Consider the following 20,522-nt stretch of genomic DNA (forward strand, 5'->3'; position numbering starts at 1 on the left):
TTCACTATGAAAAGAAGTTCAGTCTGCCAAGAAATCTAACAGCTCCTGTGTGGGTTACACTGAAGAAACACTGTGGTATGGTACCGTCGCGTTGCCCTCCAGCAGTTCATGTGCAGTGATGGGTTTGTCCAGGCTCGGTTTGCCCACGTAGATGTCGCCGTCCTGGGGAAAGGCCGAGAGCAGAGAGAGGAGAGCCTCTGGGTTCATGTAGTTATCATCGTCCACATGACAAAACCACCTGAGGAGCCACAGAGGGAAGGACAGGAAAAGAATGATACAGTTAAAATATAATGGTCTGGGATTCTCCACTCCTCTCCATCTCTGCAGTTTTCTAGTTTCATTCTTCCACAGCTCTCAAAAGTTGACCATTGCCTGAACTACCATAGATGAAGCAAACAATGGTTGTATTTGGGGAGGAGGTCATAACCCTTGGCTTCCTTGTTCAAGGGTGATCAGTTGGGGATCATATCCATGTGTAAATCGCAGATACAAACTTATTTCTAAAATAGAGTTTAAAAACTTCTTTCCAAAGAGTAAAAGAAAAAATACAGGGAAAACAACAGCACTCCGGCCTTCCTCCGTTCGTCCAAATTTCCTGTTGTCCTCATAACATGAAATCCACTGTAATACTCTGTGAGTGTTTAAGCTGTTTAATTTCCACCTGAATGACTGGACATGATGTCGAAGCCTCGTTCCAAACCAAACAGACTTTTACTACAACATCAGCGTCCAAATGACAAAGCTGCTGGTACAAAACGGAAGTGCTGTATTGTTTCCTCTGCCATCCTAATGGCTGCCCAACAACACAAAAAGGCTTTCTTCCAAACTAAACAGCCTCACGTCCCTTTCAGTCCAAATAACAAAGTGGGCCCTGGAACCAAACTGAAACGCTCTTTCATTTTGCCTGCCATCTTAATGACACGACAGCGGTCCAAGCCTTAGTCACACACCAAACACAAGCTGTTGAGCCTCATTGTATTTTCCACAAATCAAAATTATGACTGAGTATCAGCAACACATTGTCCAATATGATGTACAGCAGCCTCAAGCCTCAGTGTCGTGAGTTGAAACCAAGTCAAAAGAAAATCCAAATCACTCACAGTGTGTGATGTAATTCATACATGATGTGGCCCTCTCAAAATAATGCTTTCTTTTTATTGTCATGTTTTTATGATCGCTATGGAAATGGGTTAAGATAAACCTGCATCCATTTATTTGGCCACTTGGGGGCAGCAGAAACAAACTATCATAACAACACTAACGTATCACCTGGTTCAAATGCTATCACTCAATGAAATTAGTAGTGGTTATCAGAGTCCTGCTACAGTGACTATAATGTTCGGAATGCCATTATTAGCACATTAAACAGCCATGTTTATTGGAATGCAGCAATTAAAGGGAAATTTCGGTTTATTTCAACCCATCTCCTATCGTCCTAAATTTGTTTCAAGTGACTAGTGACATAAAAATAATAGTTAGCATGTTAGCCGTTAGCCTAGATACAGCCGGGGTGCATAGTAGCGTCAGACCTGTTAAAACGTAAGTGAACGGGCAACCTTCAAGTGCAAAGTTAGTCCACTAAACAAGCTTCTTTTCCACAAAGACCACCTCATATCGTTAGGATAAATGTCAGAGAACATATAGAAAACGACATGTAAACGTGTTGTCTTACCTTACCGGTGTGCTGCCATGTTTGTTTACCATCTAGCTCTGCTTTCCAAAGTGCAGGAAGTTCATTGATTTCCAAGTTCATTCATTTATTTATGAAAGATTTATAGAATAACAGCTGACTTTTTGCCAGACTTCGACTTTGTGGAGGAGGAATTTGACTTGCAGAGTTTGATGGCCGTCCTTATTTATTTGAGCCAGAATACACTGACGAAGAGCTTCGTGAAATTGAAGAACGGAGGAGGAGAGAGAGAGAGAGAGGCGCAACAGGTAGAGGACGAGAGAGGAGGAATGGCTGCTGCAAGGCTGCGTAGCTCTGGAGATTGGTGGTGTACCTGTGAATGCTGTGCCCCAGTGCCCACAGAAGAGGAATGCCTCTGTTGCAAGGAATGGGACCGGTTGCAGCCTTATTTTCAAGGTCTGGATGTGACCGAGGACGAGACACCTCCACCTGGAGTAGTATCCAGCTGGGCTTTATCTAGAGCTCGCGAGATATATTTCAGCCGCGCTTTGGAAAGCAGAGCTAAATGGTAAACAAACATGGCAGCACACCGGTAAGGTAAGACAACACGTTTACATGTCGTTTTCTATATGTTCTCTGACATTTATCCTAACGATATGAGGCGGTCTTTGTGGAAAAAAAGCTTGTTTAGTGGACTAACTTTGCACTTGAAGGTTGCCCGTTCACTTACGTTTTAACAGGTCTGACGCTACTATGCGCCCCGGCTGTATCTAGGCTAACGGCTAACATGCTAACTATTATTTTTATATTATTAGTCACTTGAAACAGATTTAGGACGATAGGAGACGGGTTGAAATAAACCGAAATTTCCCTTTAAGAGAGTCTGCTGACATAACAGCAACAGTATAAAGAGTGAGAAGGCTTGCATGGGACGTCGGTCAGGGTGATGGTCGGAACACACACCGGACTTTCACCCAGAAGACCCGGTGTGTCCAATATAAAAAAATTTTAAGTATGTGATGTATGTCAAATTAAGTATTTCAGATGATGTATAGCACTTATGTGCGACATACATCACTCAACATACTTATTTTAAGCCAAACCATGATGTTTTCCTCTAAACCGACCACGTAGTCTGTGCTTCAAGACCTGATGAAAGTGCCAACAGGTATTCAATGGTTGACAACATTCTGAACAGACTAGTCGGTGTAGCAGACGTGTTTTAACCCATATCTATGACACAAATAGCCACTATTAATGATCACTTAAAGGTCCAGTGTGTAGGACCAAACATCAACCTTCTGGACTAAAAACTGAAGCCCCCATTGAGATGTCAAAAGCTGCAGTTCTTTGAATGGCCACTTGAGGGTGGCTCCAGAGAGTCAATATGTTAAAATGCTCAAATTTACAGCAGAAATAGATATGTTTACAGCCTGGTACAAAAAATGGTTCTGGTCTTCATAGTTTACTTCCCTGTTCATTATGACTGTACAGCAGTGAATTTTTCTATAACTCATCTATTTACATTTTATTAAGGCTTAAAGTTACACATAATTAAGGGCGTAGCTACTTTGAGTCACAGGCTGTATGCCAATACTGCCCTCGGCTTCTCAGTCAGAGCCACCCCTCCCTCCTCCACAGCTCCTCCCTCTCATCCAAATATGGTCACTTCTGGCTCCAAAAAAGCAAGATGGCAGCCGCTGAAATGCCGAACTCAAGGCTTCAAAACGAGAGTCCAGAAGCCAGTGGGTGATGTCACTGTAGCTACGACCATTATTTTACAGTCTATGTGTAAGACTTAAGAGGATCTAGTGGTGAGGATTGCAGATTGCAACCAGCAGACACTTCTCCCAATTTGAATTCCTTCAGTCTTTATGGTTCAGGAATTTTTCACAGGGTGCCAAATTATTCACAGAGGTCTCCTCCGCTCCAAAACAAATGGATCAGTTGATTAAAACTGGTTAAAACACTGAATAAAGCAATTTCACGTGCAAATCAATGTTTCTCCAATGCTGTTTGGCATGTCAGAGACAGGCTACAAGCCCAGCACCTGTTAATGTGCGCTCACCTTATTTCTGATCCAGACATTCAGGGGTTTTTTTACCGGGAGCGGAATTATCCGCAGAGGTCTCCTCCTCCCCAAAGTGTTTTTTCAACGCACGGCCGCTAACTACGATGGCCGACAAGAAAATGCGAATGAGCCTATCTAGAGCCAGGGTTTGTCCATTCTGGGCTACTGTAGAAACAGTGTGGCAACATGGGGATTTCTGTAGACAAGGACCTGCTCCCTATGTAGATATAAACTGTTGATTCCAAGGTAACGAAAACACAAAGATTCTTATTTTCAGGTTATTATATGCTAGAGAAAACATTCTTATCATAGTGTATTCCATTTCTACCAATATAGCCCCCCTAAATCCTGCACACTGGACCTTTAATCAAGTCATAACATTCAAAATGGGTAACAGACATAAACACATCCCTAAACCAACAGGCTGCTGTTCACTAACTAAGTTTGCCTATCTTCCTAATGTAAGTCCAATATTTGTCTCTTTTCAGCTCTGTTTTTGGTCTCCACTAACTTCTGAGAAAACATTTCACTCCTCAGCTGCTAAATGCTCCAATATTTTCACTTGTTAGACGCTAACTTTGTCTGCCTGGCATTTGGTGCAAGTAATCAGTTTGCAAAGAGAGAGAAGGAGGCCCTCTGCTTTGCCCACACTGTTTGAATGACAAATGACCTGTGGAAATACTGTGCAAGCAGCGACAACAAACATGTTGACAAAATAAAAACAAAGGATTTCCAATATTACCCCTGTAATTAAACCGTAGTGATTCTCACCGGTGTATTTATGCTTATGTAACCCTAGAAGATTATTTACTTCTTTGATTTCTCCTTTCACCACCTGCTGCTGCTGTGACAGCCCGATTTCCCCGCGGCGATCATTAAGGTTTGTAATCTTAATCCGATCTTTAAATCCAGTGTGGGCAGGGTGATAGATGGACTTTAATGTGTCTCACCTCTTGTCAGAGGCCATGAAGCCGTCGTACTCGGCAGACATCTTGCAGGACAGAGCCTGCTGGCTGTGATCTGACTGGCAGCCTGTGACCACCATGTTATAACCTGGACAGAGAGACAGAGGGAGAGGGATGTGTATTTGATTTATACAACTGGATTTTCTCTGCTTCAAAGGTGTTTCACATGATTATATTGTGGGTACTGACAAGTATGTTATATAGTATTTTCTAACCAAGTTTGGCTATTATAATCAGAGGATGTAAATTAGATTTATTTGCAAATGATGGGTTCCTACTGCTGGGGGGGAACGGGAGATTGTGAGGAAAGGGATAGGATGAAGAGAAGAGAAAAATGAGAGGGAGGAAGAGAATAAAGGAAGGCCAGAGCAAAATTAGAAATGTACAGAGCCATAAAAAGCTTCAGTTAAGGGGACTAGCCGTAACTTTGAAAAACACAAATTATATGTCCACATACTTTTGTCCATACTGTGTGTACTTCTAAATCTAAATTTGAGACTTGTTTGCTGCTTACCTTCCGAACGTAAATCCTCATCCTCCGTGTCTGTGAAAATGAAAGTCTAGACAAAAAGAAAAAAGAGAGAGACAAGTAAGGGGATTTAAATCCACCAGCTTTGATTATTTCCGTCTTCTTCTTCTACACATCTCTAACAGGACGTCCTGAAAGCACCTTCATTAAGGACTGAACACACACAAACACACACACACACACAGGATCAATATTGTTTTTAAAGGAGCAAATTCGATGTGACAAAAACAAGGTTCCCCACTGTGAGCTTAAAAATTAGTCACTGCACGCCGACACAGAACAAACACACACACACACACACTAATACACGTTTATGATCCAAAGAAGTCCACAGAGTGCTATATGACAGAGTCAATTTGTTCTCTGGCAGACATGGAGTCACACACACTCACAAACATCTTAGTGATACCCCTCTCACAGCCCTCACAGCCTGTTCTTACACCACATAGACAGATCTTTGGTACAACACTGACCTCTGGTGGTGTAAAACTGTAAAAGCACTCTACTATTGAAGCTCTCAGGCTGCAGATTCAGTTTTATTTTACTAATTTCTATAATCTAAATCAGTGGTCTTTGACATTTTTCAGGCCCAGGACCTTTAGCTCAAAGGGAGACTGACCAGAGACCCCTACTATGTATATTAAATCAACATATAAAACTGAGTTGCACTTGAGACAATCCTCAGAGTATGTTCGGATCTTCTCTTGTTTGCCCTTGCCTGCAGCTGCTAAGTTCAGTCAGCAGTAGTTGTAGCATGGCTAGGTGCATTGGCATCACCCTCTGCACCCTCGCCACTGTGGTTTCTGAGGTGAACGGTATGTCAGACTCTCTTGCTCGAAAAGTTACAAATCAATCCATTGTAGCCCACAAGAATGCCCATACACTTGGGATAATAATACAACTAATTGGCCAATATGTTTCAATAGGACATAAATGTTAGCTAAGTAGTTCACCTCCCTGTTACGAATAAGTGCTGCATGGTGATTTAGCATTAGCTAGCTCACATACCATAAAGCTTCAATTAAAAGCCCGGTGTGGGAGCACATTTTGACCAATAAAGGCCTGTCTCAATTAGACGCCTGGTCTGGTTGCCAAGCAGTTTATTTCTATAGAAGTTTTTTGGATGTATAAACCATGTTGTTGGCTACCCACCTGAGCTAACCTTAGTTAGCTGCCAGCTGTTACACATCGTTAGCTCGGTTAGATTCTCCAAAACTCAATTGATCAGTTAATTTTACCAGAATGTGAGCACCAGAGAAGACCGTAATTCATTCCGATTTACCAGCATGAAGAAAAAACAAGTGGGGACTCCCTTCCTCTGAAGCTGCCATAAGTACTATTCGGACGGGATTAGTTTTATATAGGGATGTGGACTAATGTCAGTTTACCATAGGATGTCTGTAATATAAATGTCCGATTCGCACGGGACAAGAAATCTCCATAATTCTACCAGAGATGGGAGCGGTAACTCAGTTTGTGCCCTGGCGTCACCTCCCTGATGGCATGTGCGTGCTACGTTGCTTCCTGTAAGCATCACATGAAGGATAATAATAATAAGTAATGATTAACCCAATGTGAAATATTGCCCATGATCAGGATTGTGTGTACACGATTAGCAATATGAATTTATATTAGGCCTACCTAACACAACCAGAAGTCTCGTGGCTCTGAAAAGTGCTTTCTTCTCGACCTTTTTGATTGGTCTCCCACGTAGGGCTATGCCATCATTAGAAGAATGTCCACTATCACGATTGCCGACAACACCGAATGCTTCTTCAAGCGCCTCCGTCATCGAAAAATGCATAAAACTAGTTGTAAACAAAAAAATGGTTGTAAACAGGACATGACGAAATATTTACATTCATTTTTACAGAGGATCGCGTTCGCACGGAATTAATATTATCCGAGGTATCTTCTCCGAACCGTGTTACAGAAGGTAAAAGTCATCAATTTTTACTGACATTATCCGTAATGATTACAGACATGGCGCGTTTGGACGGGACTAAAATCCCTGGTAATAAATACTTTACCCCACGTCTCCACGTTAAACTAATCCCGTCCGAATAGGGCTATAAAGTCAGAATATGTGCCCATTCCTTGATTACCCAGTGAGTGAGTTATTCAAATTCCTTAAGTCCATGAGGGTCCGCTGACCAAAAGAATCAAAGGGGTTTTTCATAAAAATTAATCCACGCTGTGAATATTGTTTTAACAGGATAAAGTGGTGTGTCAGTATGCCGGATGCTGTAACCCTTGAAACGAATCCTATGAAAAGAGTGTCATAACGTTTTCTCTCTCTGTGATGCCCTGTATTGTCAGAGCTAGATCAAATGAGTGATTCATAATTGATGTTATTTGAAGCCTACTTTTTATACAAGTAATATTCATGCTGGTTCAAATAAACAATTTGATTATATTTCCCATCTTTGCTGATTATCATTTTTTTGTGAAGGGAATTAAAGGCCTGTCCAAAATACAAGCCTGTTGAGTTCAGTGATGATAGTGATAGTTAAGTTTACAGTTTCTTAAATCTAAAAGGAGAGTGCTGCCAAAACATACCATTACTTACCATGAAAAACTATTACTAAACGAAGTAATAAAAAATGTAGTTGTAGAAATACATAATATTGTATTATGTAATTTAAACAGTACATTTTTTTTTTCAGTTTAATTTTCTTTATTTATTTCTCAAGGGATTTATGTGGCAAACAAGTTTGCAAAGACAAATACACATAAAATAACCCTGGCAGAGGATAAAAATGAGTTCATAAGCAAAATCAATCTGAAGATATAAAAACGTAGGTTGAGCTCTAGATTCAAATGTTATCGCTCAATGGATGAATGCATGCATATGCAGTCTATTTGCAGACTTCCATGGACAAATGTACTGTAATATTACATATATTACAGTACATTTGTCTGGATGGATGGATTTTTGGATGGATTTTTTCTAAATGCAAAATCACTTTAAATTCCTCTAAAATTCCCAGACATTTAAGAAATTACACAACCAGTTGGAATCCTGCCTCAGTTTCTCAGTCTCATGTAGCAGACTTCAAATGAAAGATGAGAAATCTTTATAGTGCATGAGTCACTGACACTGAGCAGGTTTGCACCATGGGATTTAAACAGGCAACCTTTGCGTCACACTCCATCGCCACAGCCCCTCAGGCTGAACCGTGCGGTGTGTTCAACTTCCTTTGCCAGGCAGACACTAAATAACCTCAGAGTGGAACAAATCATCCGTTAGATATGATAAACACAACCCATAACTCATGTTTTATTCAGCTCCTAGAAACGTATTAATGTGTCTTTCTGAGTTTTGGCTGGAAAACGAGAATTCTAAAAATGTTTCAAACATACATTTTAAAGCGTTTTGAAATAGCTCTGTTGAAGCGGCAACAACATACAGGCCTGTATCATATTCAGATCTGACACACTGAGATAAAACACTGAGAGTAACAGAGAGAAAGAAAATAATGGCGCAAATAAGGGATACGAATTCTGCATACGACCTCAAATATCAACAAACCTATAATGTGAATACAGTTAAGTTCCTGACATCTTTGGATTATAATTTTATGCTCACACACCCATCTAGAAACAGAATACGGATTCATGACAACACCTGGAGGGGAGGTCAGAAACAAAAAGAAAAACTGTTTATTTGGAAATATCACATATTCATTAATTCATTAATTTTCCATAACCTCATCTTATCCTGTTGGGGATCATGGCGGGGCTGGAGCCTATCCCAGCTGACATTGGGCGAGAGGTGGCGTACACCTGGACAGGTCACCAGACTATCACAGGGCTGACGCATAGAGACAGACAACCATTCACACTCACATTCACACCTACGGACAATTTAGAGTCACCAATTAACCTGCATGTCTTTGGACTGTGGGAGGAAGCTGGAGCACCTGGAGAAAACCCACGCTGACACGGGGAGAACATACAAACTTGGCACAGACAAGCTGCCCAACCTGGTATTCGAATCGCTCACCTATTGCTCCAAACCAGGAACCCTCTTGCTGTGAAGCGACAATGCTAACTACTGCACCACCAAGCCGCCAAAACATCACATACAAATCCATCCATCCATTTTCATCCGCTTACCCGAAGCTGGGTCTCAGGGGCAGCAGGCCAAGCAAAGCACCCCAGACGTCCCTCTCCCCAGCAACACTTTCCAGCTCCTCCTAGGGGACCCCAAGGCGTTCCCAGGCCAGATGAGATATTTAATTACTCTAGTGTGTTCTGGGTCTGCCCCGGGGCCTCCTACCAGTGGGACGTGCCCAAAACACCTCAAGCAGAAGGCGCCCAGGAGGCATCCTGATCAGCTGCCCGAACCACCTCAGCTGACCCCTTTCAACACGAAGGAGCAGCAGCTCTACTCCAAGCTCCCTCCAGATGTCTGAGCTCCTCACCCTATCTCTAAGGCTGAGCCCAGACACCCCACGGAGGAAACTCATTTCAGCCACTTGTATCCACAATCTCATTCTTTCGGTCACTACCCATAGCTCATGACCATAGGTGAGGGTTGGGACATAGATGGACCAGTAAATCGAAAGCTTCGCCTTCTGGCTCAGCTCCCTCTTCACCACAACGGTCCGGTGCAGTACCCGCATCAATGTGGACTCCACACCAAACCATCGATCCATCTCACGCTCTATTCTACCACTTGTGATATATTACCCTCACATAGATATATCAAAATGAAAAAGTATGAGGAAAGAGGATACATAACAGCATAAGCCTATATTTAAAATGATGGCAGCAGAATTTACAGACAAAATACAATTAATGCAACATGAATGCGATTCACAAACTCATGAATATATTGTTTTTATATCAAGTGAATTAGAAATGACAGGGAAGGCAAGAGATGTGACTTAAACCAGCTGTGTGTGTGTGCGTGCGTGTGTGAGTATGTGTGGGTGGGTGACTTTTAAAGAGACAGAGATAGGAAAAGAGGAGATAGTCGGGTTAGAGTGTGACGCGATTAGGGTGTGAAACTGAACTTCCCACGATAGAGAGAGACACTGAATGCATGATAAACATTTGTCAGCTTGTGTGTGTGTGTGTGTGTGTGTGTGTCTGAGAGAGAGCACATGGACAGCATAAATAAGAGACATGCAGTGAGAGAGAAGCTTTCCAGACTGCCTGACAGGCAGCTCCAGCTAATGACTTTAATCCCTGGATTACATGATGAGATTAGTAAAAATATATTCCAGGGGTACCTTTTCAAAAAGTGAGCTGCCTTTTATTTTATAGGACTGAGATTTCTGATTTTTCTGATTTCATGAACTTTTGATGGTCAAGAGAAAGATAACAGTGGGACAGAGAGGAGAAATTGAATTGTGGCCAGCAATCGTTCTGCAGCCATCCAGTAGAGGGCGACAGAGCTGCTGTTTCTTCCAGATGTGTATGTTTGTTCTTGTTCTCCTACCTATGTGGGGCTTTGGGTTTTAGACCTTAAAAGTGAGGCCAGTCCCTGCTTCTTCAAAAGGCTGTTCAGACTTGGTTTTGGGGTTATGGTTTGGGTAGGGGCAATATAACGCATGGTATTCATGTCTATGTTGAAGTGATGAAGAGGGCCTGTTATGGGAACAGAAACTACTCATACACTCAAGTCGTGGGGACTTCCTGTCTATTGGTAAAAGTCGTTAATGTTTGGGTTAGCACTTGGCTTTAGGTTTCAGGTTACAACTAGGTTTAGTTTAACAAAAAAAACCTTGACTAAGGGGTCTTCTAAAGGGTCCTCTTTTTGTTTCTTCCTAACCTGGCATTGGCAGACCAATTCACTTATAGACTTAGACTTAGACTTACTTTATTCGTCCCAGAGGGAAATTCGTTTGTGAATTGGTCTGGAACCTGAGATCAAAACCAGAGACCACTGGCTCACTAGTCATTGCCTGTATCTGTGTCAAGTGGGTTTCACTTCTTTCACCCCTTTATGTGACTTGCTGTATTCATTCTAGTGGGAGAAGTGAACATGAGCCCATTTTCTTTGGCCCCAAAGTCACCCAAGTAAATACTGGAACCTTTTTTTCACAAGCCACATACCTCACGAACATTCAAACACTAATATGGCATTTTTCAGACTATTAGGAGAAAATAAACTTTGTTCAAGACTTGTCTCCATCTCAGCAACACACTGTAGCGAGATCTGACAGCAACTTATAGATCATGTACTCGGTTGATACCAGATATTAAGCTAGCAGATAAAAAGAGTGGCCACGGTACTCACTTAAAAGAACCTAAGTGTATACTATTTCATACCATTGGCACAGCTTGTAATGCAATATCTTTGATGAAACCCTGCTGTTCAAAGGCTACCATTGACAGCCACCTGCAATTTTTAAAGCCAAATGTTTTCTTGCGTGTTACTCAGTGCATGAATTGACAACATGAATCAATCAACACACCTTAAATGTCAGTATGACGACTCAAACTATTCCATTTGTTTTTACTGTCTCTCTAGGATGACGTGTTTTAGTAAAGATTGGATCTTTAAATGTTTAGAAAAATGTTTATGAATTTGAACCAGATTATGTAAACTGCAAAATGTATTTCCTACTTGGAGAAAAAACATGGCAGAGCATCATTCCTGTGCGCTCCAGCAGCACCAAACCCTTGCTCTTGCCTGACAAGGACTCAGTGCACAAACCAGTCCATCTCAATCCAGCCTATTCTTTTTGCTCTGAAAATGGCAACAAGGTACAACAAGGTGGAAATGCAGCTCAAGTGGACCAGGTCAGATGGACATCTGTTTTCACAAGAGTGGAACAAGATGCATCTACAAGAGCAATGGATGAATTACTGAACAGGCCTACCAGGCATAGACCAAGGAGCCCAAAGTGTCAGCGGGGCCCCTTGGTCCTCACCTGCAAAATGTCATTCAAATGAACATGTACAGACCAGGAAGAGACAACAAAAGACCACAAAGAGATGCAAAGAAACTGCAACATAAAAAGTGGAAAAACAACCATAAAGAAACACAAAATGACAAGATGCAAAACAACAACAGCATAAAGAGGCAAAACCAGCACAAAGTCTGTGTGTCTTGCTTCTATGTACGAGAGGTGGTGCGGCACTTTGCATATCTGTGCCCAGGGGCCCATTGCCTCACAATCTGCCCATGGCCAAAGGAAATAAAACATGAGCTTGCAGATTTTTTTCTTCCAGGGATTTAAAACTCATCTCATGACGTTCGTCAGAGGATGGGTCTTTGCTCTGTTGTCATGACAATGTATTGAAAAGTGATGATGTTACTTTACTAATTACTCATCAGCAAATTATGAATTAAATCATGAAAGTGTGTGTTTTTGTGGTGAGTGTTTTTCACTCTGTGTGTGTCTACATTAAAGTGACTAATCTCCATAATCATATCTCTACTGCACTCTTAAGAGGCTGCATCATCTCATCCATCAATTCTTAATACTCATCTACTTTTACCTTCGTCCACCCCTCCCTCCATCACTGGAGCAGGAGGAGTAATAGGATACCTCGATCAATCCTCCTCACCACAATCACCAAGACAACCACCACCAACATCTACCACAGTAAAACCCTTAGAACATTCCACCATCACTGTTTCTTCTCCTCTGATCATAACTCAAGCTAAACTACCTGCACTGAAATCAGTCAACCTGGGCTGGGGAGCAAAAATGGCAGGCTGTCAGCATGGAGCGTCTCGTAAACAAAGTTTGAGAGGACATTTCACTGAGGTCAGGCAGACATGCATAAATCTCAGCTTGTTTTTTACGCTGTTGAAGGGACATTGAGTAAGATTTGTACTGTCCCATGGCACAAAGTGACTGCAATATATCTTGATAAGGTTTTTTGATCACTACTTCACAGGTTTCGTGCCCATGTGATGGGATTCTGGCTTTCAAATCTGGCCTCTGGACCTTCACCTTGTTTGACGTGGGGGTTCTGAGGTGCCTCGAAAGTACTTTGATGAGTACCTGAGCAAAGACAGAAAACCACTGATTTATTTCGTCATTTTATCCGTTTAGAATTATCCAGTTGTTTCGGGGATTCAAGCCAAGGACAATCACAAGATTTTATTTGCAGCACATTAATGGTTTAGTAGGTAACTTAAAAAATAGCCTTGTGTTGCTCCTCTGAGGCCAAACACTGCAAGTCTTCGACATTAACATTCATCAACATTTGATTAGAAAACACAGCCACCAGAGCAAGTTATGGGAATGTAGCCAAGTAGCCAAAATTGAAAACAAACCTTCTTTAATTCACCACAGCTGATACTGAACTAAATTTTTCTGTTTAGCAGGTCAGTCCACCACTTTGTCCCAGACTATCACGACAGCTAGATTACCATGAAACTGCATACAAACATTCATGTTGCCCAGCAGATGAATCCTAAACCCCAGTTCAGACCAATGACTGGCAACGTGACTAAAGTGTTTTAGAACGTTGCAGAGAGAAGTTGCAGCGGTGTCAGCTGGCTTTCTAAACTCGACTCAAGCAGCCTGATGGTGTCACCTTAAACTCTGCTGGTCATACCACCAGCGACTGGTTTTTAGATTGTAACATTGCCTGTTTCTATAGCCAGTCGGCTTGTAATGAAGTAAGATGGTCAAGTCCAAATTACCGGGAGGTAAGGCTGGAAATCAGAACAGAAGCACAGAGAGTTGTTGCATAGAGATGATGCACAGCTTCATCAAGTTGCATTGGCGTGAACCTGCATGTTTTTAGAATGTTACAGAACAGCACATTGCAAGTAGAGTAGTGTTTCAGCTCCTCTCATCGTGAATCTTTGGTCTGAACTGGGCTTAAGGATGACTTTGGTGGTTCTCTGACTTTTCCTCTTGCGCCACCACCAGGTCAAAACTTGTACTTATCCTGTGAAATAACATCTCCATCATGGAATGTGACAAAATTTTGCTCAGACATTCATCGTTCCCAGAAGATGAACCCTCATTACTTTTGTGACTTTGCTTCTATAGCGCCACCATTAAGGCAAAATTATAGTCCAATACTCTGGTTTATGACAAAATATCTGCAAAAAAAGTACCATCCCATCAGACTCAGCTATGCTTTTTGTTTTGTCTGTGTGGGCATTATCAATCCACTGCACGTGGGCGGTTTCAACCACGGGTGCTTTCCCTGTGTGCAGTTGTCTCCAACACTAGCAGCAATGACTAGCAGCCAAAGGCTTCCTGGAGACTTGTTTTATTGAGAGAAATTGGATGTGATCACTTTAAGTGGTTTCCACCGTGCTTGCTAAACATCATCACAACATCATGTCAGCATTGGAAACAGCGCTGGGCAAAATATTGATATTATATTGATACTGTGATATGAGACTAGATAATGTCTTATGTTTTGGATATTGTTATATCATATGAGTTGTTTTTTCATGGTTTTAATTTAGCAATATGTAAGATTGACACACAAAGCCGACGACTGGCCGTCGGTGAGCGTCTGTCACCCTAGTTTTTGCGGTGTGTCCCGCACCGTCGGCACTATGGTGTCCGCATTGGCGGCTTTTCAGCTGATTGAGCATGTTGAATCGGCGGCGGAGCTTGCCAGTGAGAGAGATCACTCTGATTGGCTGTTTAGGTTTTACTTCCTCACCCCTGTAGCGAGTGAATCTGCCTGTAGTGAAACCGGGGCTAACCGGTGCTTCCTCCTCAGGCTCCACTTCACTCAGCTGCCTGACAGACCCGCTGCTTCTTCCCATTTTAACCTGAATAAGAAACCGGGGCTAGCTGTGAGGTTAGCGGAGCGTTAGCCGCAGCATGACCGGAGGGAAGCACAGCCAGTTAGCCTCCGCTAGCTTTCTCCGTTTGGATCCAACCGGAGCACCGAGCCCTGGTTTGTTATTCAGGTTAAAGTGGGAAGAAGCAGCGGGTGAGCTGAGTGAAGTGGAGCTTGCTGAGGAAACACCGGGACCGTCTGGATGTAATAGTCCGTGGAGGGGCTGCGGTGCTCGGCTGCACAGATAGGAAACCCTTCGGCTGACAGGATGTACCACTCTGTCACTCCGCTCTCTCTCACGCAGGCGCAGAACGTACGTGCTACTTGGCCATCGGATGTCATCTTTGTAGTGTGTTCAAATGCAACTGACACAGGGTGACGTGTCGACGTGACTGTTCTATTATTTTCCTTTACCCCCTTAGTCATTCTATCCACATTACTGATGAATATTTATCAAAATTATTTTGGTAAAAATAAAAATGTAATATTTTATTTTTCATATCGCCCAGTCCTAATTGGAAATAAAAGATTATTATGACATTTAGCTAAAAGTAATACTGTGTCTCATATAACTGCTAGCATGGTTGTGTACTCGTGTTTACCTTTCCTCTGATGATCATATTTAGCCATTAAAAACAAGTGTATCTCCACCAATATGATTGAAGGCACCCAGGGGTCCTAGATCATCTTGGGGACCGAAAAAAAAAAACACTTTTTAGAGAACAGTTTCTGTCCTCGCACTTCTGTTTCCGGCTCTGAGCAGATTAGCTGTGCAGTAACAGAAGCTGCCGCGCTGGTTAGAAATGACTTTTCACCCTGAGAAATGGACAGTCTTGTGATGTGTGTGTGTGTGTGGGGGGGTGCGAGTAAGGGTAAGATGAGGTTTGTTCTGTTCTGCAATCTGCCTCTCCACTTCCTGTTCTATGACCAGCTTCCGTTTTAGTATTGTTAACAGCGTTGCTACACGCCGGCTGCTTCCCTTCAGTCCAGACAACCTGCCTGCACAGCTTCCTGTGTGTGTGTGTGTGTGTGTGTGTTCCTGTATTACTACATCTATGCTTGTATCTTTGTGGGTTAATGTGTATAGTTGGTCTGTGTGTGTGTGTGTGTGTGTGTGTGTGTGTGTGTGCGTGTGTATGTGTGTGTGTGTGTTCCTGTATTACTACATCTATGCTTATATCTTTGTGGGTTAATATGTATAGATGGTCAGTTTGTGTGTGTGTGTGTGTGTATGTGTGTGTGTATTCTCAAATGCATCAGATCATTACCCAAAGCAAACATGGAACTATCTTGTGTTTTGCCTTCGCATTTAGAAAGAGGAATACACTATCAGTATCTTCCTCTTTCACTCTCAAAATCATTTCTCTTAAATCAGCAGTTTCTTTGAAAACAAGAAGCTAAAAGCTAAACGCTCCCTCCGAAGACCACTGTTCATCTGTTTCACTTGTTTTAATAAAAGGAAATGAACTCTTGTTCCATGAACCACAACATGGAATCAATAATATAACTGAATCTATCCTGTGCTGTACTGTACTGTCAACCCTGTGAATCAATCATCGTTTCCACCAACTCAGAATCCTTCACATGCATTTTTTCTGAAGATTAACTCTGATTTTACCAGCCAGGTTGGACGAACCAAGCCTCTATAGATCAGAGATGCTGTTTGGACGAGCCACTCATCAGTCACAGATACAACTGTAGTTAGCAAAGCCTCGCTGGGAGCTTGAGTAAAATGCCAGCCAGTCTACAGTGCGTGATTTTGTATTTCATGAGAATAAAGCACCTCTGACTTCAACAATAAGTATACTGAAAGAGTAGACAGGGAGAAAAAAATGGGCCACTGCTGCCTGAAATTCAGCACTCAATATCAGAACTCCTGTGTGATGAAAATCGTTGGATGCCCTGTAATAAAACCTTTTGAACTGGACTGATGGCAAAATAACAGCTATTCTACAGACAAGGCGTTCAACAAGTTTGCGAGGTTATGTGTTTCTGAGTCTCAAAAGCTCACTCATGACACCTGAACACCCAATCTTGCCTTCACTGGAGTCTTTAAAGGTAAAGTGTGTAGAATTTAGGGAGTATATTGGCAGAAATTGATCATCATGTAATAAGGACGTTTTGTTTAGTGGATAATTAGGCTTCCTGAAAGAACTGTTTCTGTTACCTTAGAATGAGCCGATCATACCTACATAGGGAGCAGGCCCTCATCTACAGAGTCAGCCATGTTGCACCGCCATGTTTCTACAGTAACCCAGTATAGACAAGCCAAACATTGGCTCTAGATAGGGTCATTCGTGTTTTCATGATGGCTACTGTAGTTAGAAGCCCCTCAATGCTGAGCAGCATCAGAAAAACACTGATTTGCGAGAGAACGTTTGGTCATGGACCTTCCACGTTCAGATACGATGTGCAACATACCCTGGGTGTGTTGGTTGTTGACGTTCTGGGACGCCGTGTCAAGTTCTGCCTGTTACATGCATTGTCTTCTTTCAAAATACACTTCCGTTTTCACAGGAAATTCACTGTTTACATACAGTCTCTTTCAAAATAAATGCACTATGTCAATAAAACATTTTTTTTCCCTCCAACAACTAACGCGCATGGTTGGGTTTAGGCAAAAAGAACAGGGTTTGGCTTTATAATTTTACGGGACGCAAACACCGCTCTTCCAGGTGAAAGTCGGTGTTTGTTGGACCCATCCACCACCACTCCTGCCCGCCCTACTTGGACTTTCACCCACCTTAACCTTCATTCTTGTCCCGCCGCATTTCCCCCTGACGCCGCCAAGCACCGTTAAACTGTAACAGCGACCGGTTGCGTATCATGCCGATGTAACAGGGCAACTTTAGAGTGAGACTGGGTTGGAAAAAAGGTGAGCACTCATTAGCAGATGCTAGGCTAACTGTCATATCCGACATGCCAAACAGCATCAGAGAAACTATGATTTGTAGCGTTAAACTACTTTATTCTATGTTTTACTAGTTTTAATCACCTGGTGTGTTTCTTTTGGAGAGGAAGAGACCTCTGTGGATAATTCGGCTCCTGGTAAAAACCTCCTAAACAATGAACACTGAAGAAATTCTAATAGGAAGAAGTTTCAGCTGGTTGCAATCTGCAATCCTCGCCGCTAGACGACACCAAATCTCCTTAAATCTTACACACCGTTTCTTTAAACCAAACCCTTACATTGTGATGACTGTTATGTTTTGGGTCTGAAAAATTCATCTATGTCCCTGCAATACCTAAATGTCACAGATGGAGGTAAGAAAGCTGGTTAAAGTTGAGCTTTATCAGACTGACACCAAGGTTTCAACAGGCCTGTTTCTGATGATTCTCTCTACATGTTTTCATCTGTGTGTAACTCTAACAGGATAGTTGCCAGTAAAATTGACCAACCACATCACCCTGCAACTAAACAGTCATCAGATCTGCAGCTTTAAAGCAGGAAGGAAATGAATGTTTTCATTTCATCATCAAGCCTACACCACGTCTTCTTATAGGCCTACATATGTGTGTGTGTGTGTGTGTGTGTGTAGCCTATATATTTATATATATATACACACACACATATGAGACCCATACATCTAATAAATGTATGACTAAACAGGTTCAGGAGTTTCATCATAAATCTCCGGTGAAGTGTTCAGCTGACACTTGGTCTCTTTTCTTAAACATTTAGACATAATTCAATATAAACAGAGAGAGTTTGCTTTGACTAAGACATATGTGACTTAGGTGCGGGTGTCTTTAGGTGAAATGCAGGTGGCTTTAGGTGACAGCAGCAGCTGTTGTGATATGTAAGCCTTTTTAAAGCAGCCCATAACAGATCAGACCCAACACACACTCACATGCGCCTTGGTTCTGGAGATCCACGTCTCCAAAAGCAGAGTAAGACGCGTCTTGTGGAACCTCCCGGTGGTCTTCACAGCGACGAAGATGTCCTCCAGCTTCAGTTTCGGCTGCGTGACATGTGCACCTGTACCATCATCAGAGGCCGGGTGTCCTCTGTCCCCGCTGCTGCTGCTGCTGTTGCCCGCCGGGTTCTGTGCGTCCTTGGCCGGGGATGGAGCCTGCTGGATGGAGCGGTGAAGCGCACCGGGAGACGGATAGTGAGCCGCACTGAGTCTGGGCAGGCTGCTGGTGCGTAATTGAAAATCCACGTAGAGAATGATGAAGAAGGTGAAAATCAAGACAGGCAACTTCCGGCGTATCCATCTCTTCTGCATCGTAGAAAAAAGTTAGCCTATTTAAATTCCATAAAACCTGAAAACCATTTTCTTGGTCCTCTCATTTCAAATCCTCATGTTCGTTTCTTTTTGGTCTAATTTCGTGACGGTTCCTCCATCACCTCCTGCGTCTTCCTTCTTTATAACAGAACAACCGTTGTTCCTCATTAATTAACTAACACTTTTCATGACTGAAGACTGACTATCAGAATAATTTAATAATCCTAATCACTTTTTATCGCCTGTGTAAAGACCTTACAGCTGCATGACAAGGCTGATCTCCTCTCATTTTCTGTGTATAAGCCGCTGCCACTCGGATATATCTGACTTTGTCACAGCTCTGCCCACCCATTGTCACCACTGTCAGGTCACACGGTATGAAGTGATAGTACTTCCTGCATTGATTTCAAAATAAACTACTACAGTGAGAATCATAGTATACTTCCGGTTATAAGCTTTTATTTTACAGTACTAAATATATTCAATTCAATTCGATTCAGTTCAATAGAGCTTCTTCAAATTACAGGAACCACACTTTTAACAATTCAAAACCAGTACCAACCAGACAACCAGTGGGTCCCCCGGGTCAGGGTCACTCACTGGGCCCAGTTTTAGAATAATAAGCTATTTAAAAATACACAACTGTACAAGATAGAAGTGTTTTCAATGAGCAGAAGCAAAAACCAGTGACTAATAGAGTAACAATAGGACTATGATAAGAACAGGAGTTACTACAAATGAACTAAAATGGTTGACAAAATAGACTGCTCCTGATAATCAATGTTATAATGAAAACAATATGACAATGAGAAAATGATATTGCACTACACTGACAAGGGAACATGATGTTGAAGAAAAATATTGCGTAAGATATTTTAAAGTAGTTCAATCAGGAGAGACAGAAGAATGAAGTCAAGATAATATTTAATACAGAATATAAGTGTACAGATTAACAGATGATGTGTGCTGATTAAGACTTAACAGAAGTCTTTGGTCCTTTAGTCTCGCCACCAGACAATCAGAGATCGCCGCCTTCTGATAGTCTGGGGACATTCCTTTCTAAAATGTGTTTAACACACCGGAGAAAACGGCCGGCAACAAAGCAACGCCTCTTGCATTTTTTAAAAGGACACGCCCTCCCGGAAATGTGCGCTCCCCCTTTTCTCGTCCGCAAGGAAACAAATACACAGAGAGCTTGAAAATGGATGCCGAGAGATTTAACTCCATTTTATCAAACGTGTGCTCAGTCCACAAGATTGTGGAAATGAAGGACTTACAGCGATTTTGTTTCAAACTTTTAACGCAGTCGGACTATGTTTACGAGCACAAGAGTTCAGCGAGCCACTGAAGGACCGCCCTGCGGATTTACTAT

At 42.2% G+C, this 20,522-nt stretch overlaps 1 protein-coding gene across 1 annotated transcript in view; it reads right to left on the minus strand.

The window, feature by feature from the left end:
* Nucleotides 1-19,510, minus strand: part of mfng (MFNG O-fucosylpeptide 3-beta-N-acetylglucosaminyltransferase) — a 39,421-nt gene extending 19,911 nt beyond the window's left edge. Inside the window, exons 1-4 of the mRNA XM_033624410.2 lie at nucleotides 18,773-19,510; nucleotides 5,181-5,226; nucleotides 4,652-4,754; nucleotides 85-238 (exon numbers count right to left, since the gene is read on the minus strand). Coding sequence (XP_033480301.1) covers nucleotides 85-238; nucleotides 4,652-4,754; nucleotides 5,181-5,226; nucleotides 18,773-19,150 — 681 coding nt within the window. The 5' untranslated portion in view covers nucleotides 19,151-19,510. The remainder of the gene's footprint in view (nucleotides 1-84; nucleotides 239-4,651; nucleotides 4,755-5,180; nucleotides 5,227-18,772) is intronic.
* Between the last annotated feature and the right edge of the window lie 1,012 nt (nucleotides 19,511-20,522).

Source organism: Epinephelus lanceolatus, chromosome 3 (assembly GCF_041903045.1).
Source record: "Epinephelus lanceolatus isolate andai-2023 chromosome 3, ASM4190304v1, whole genome shotgun sequence".
In the NCBI taxonomy this organism is placed as follows: Eukaryota; Metazoa; Chordata; class Actinopteri; order Perciformes; family Serranidae; genus Epinephelus; species Epinephelus lanceolatus.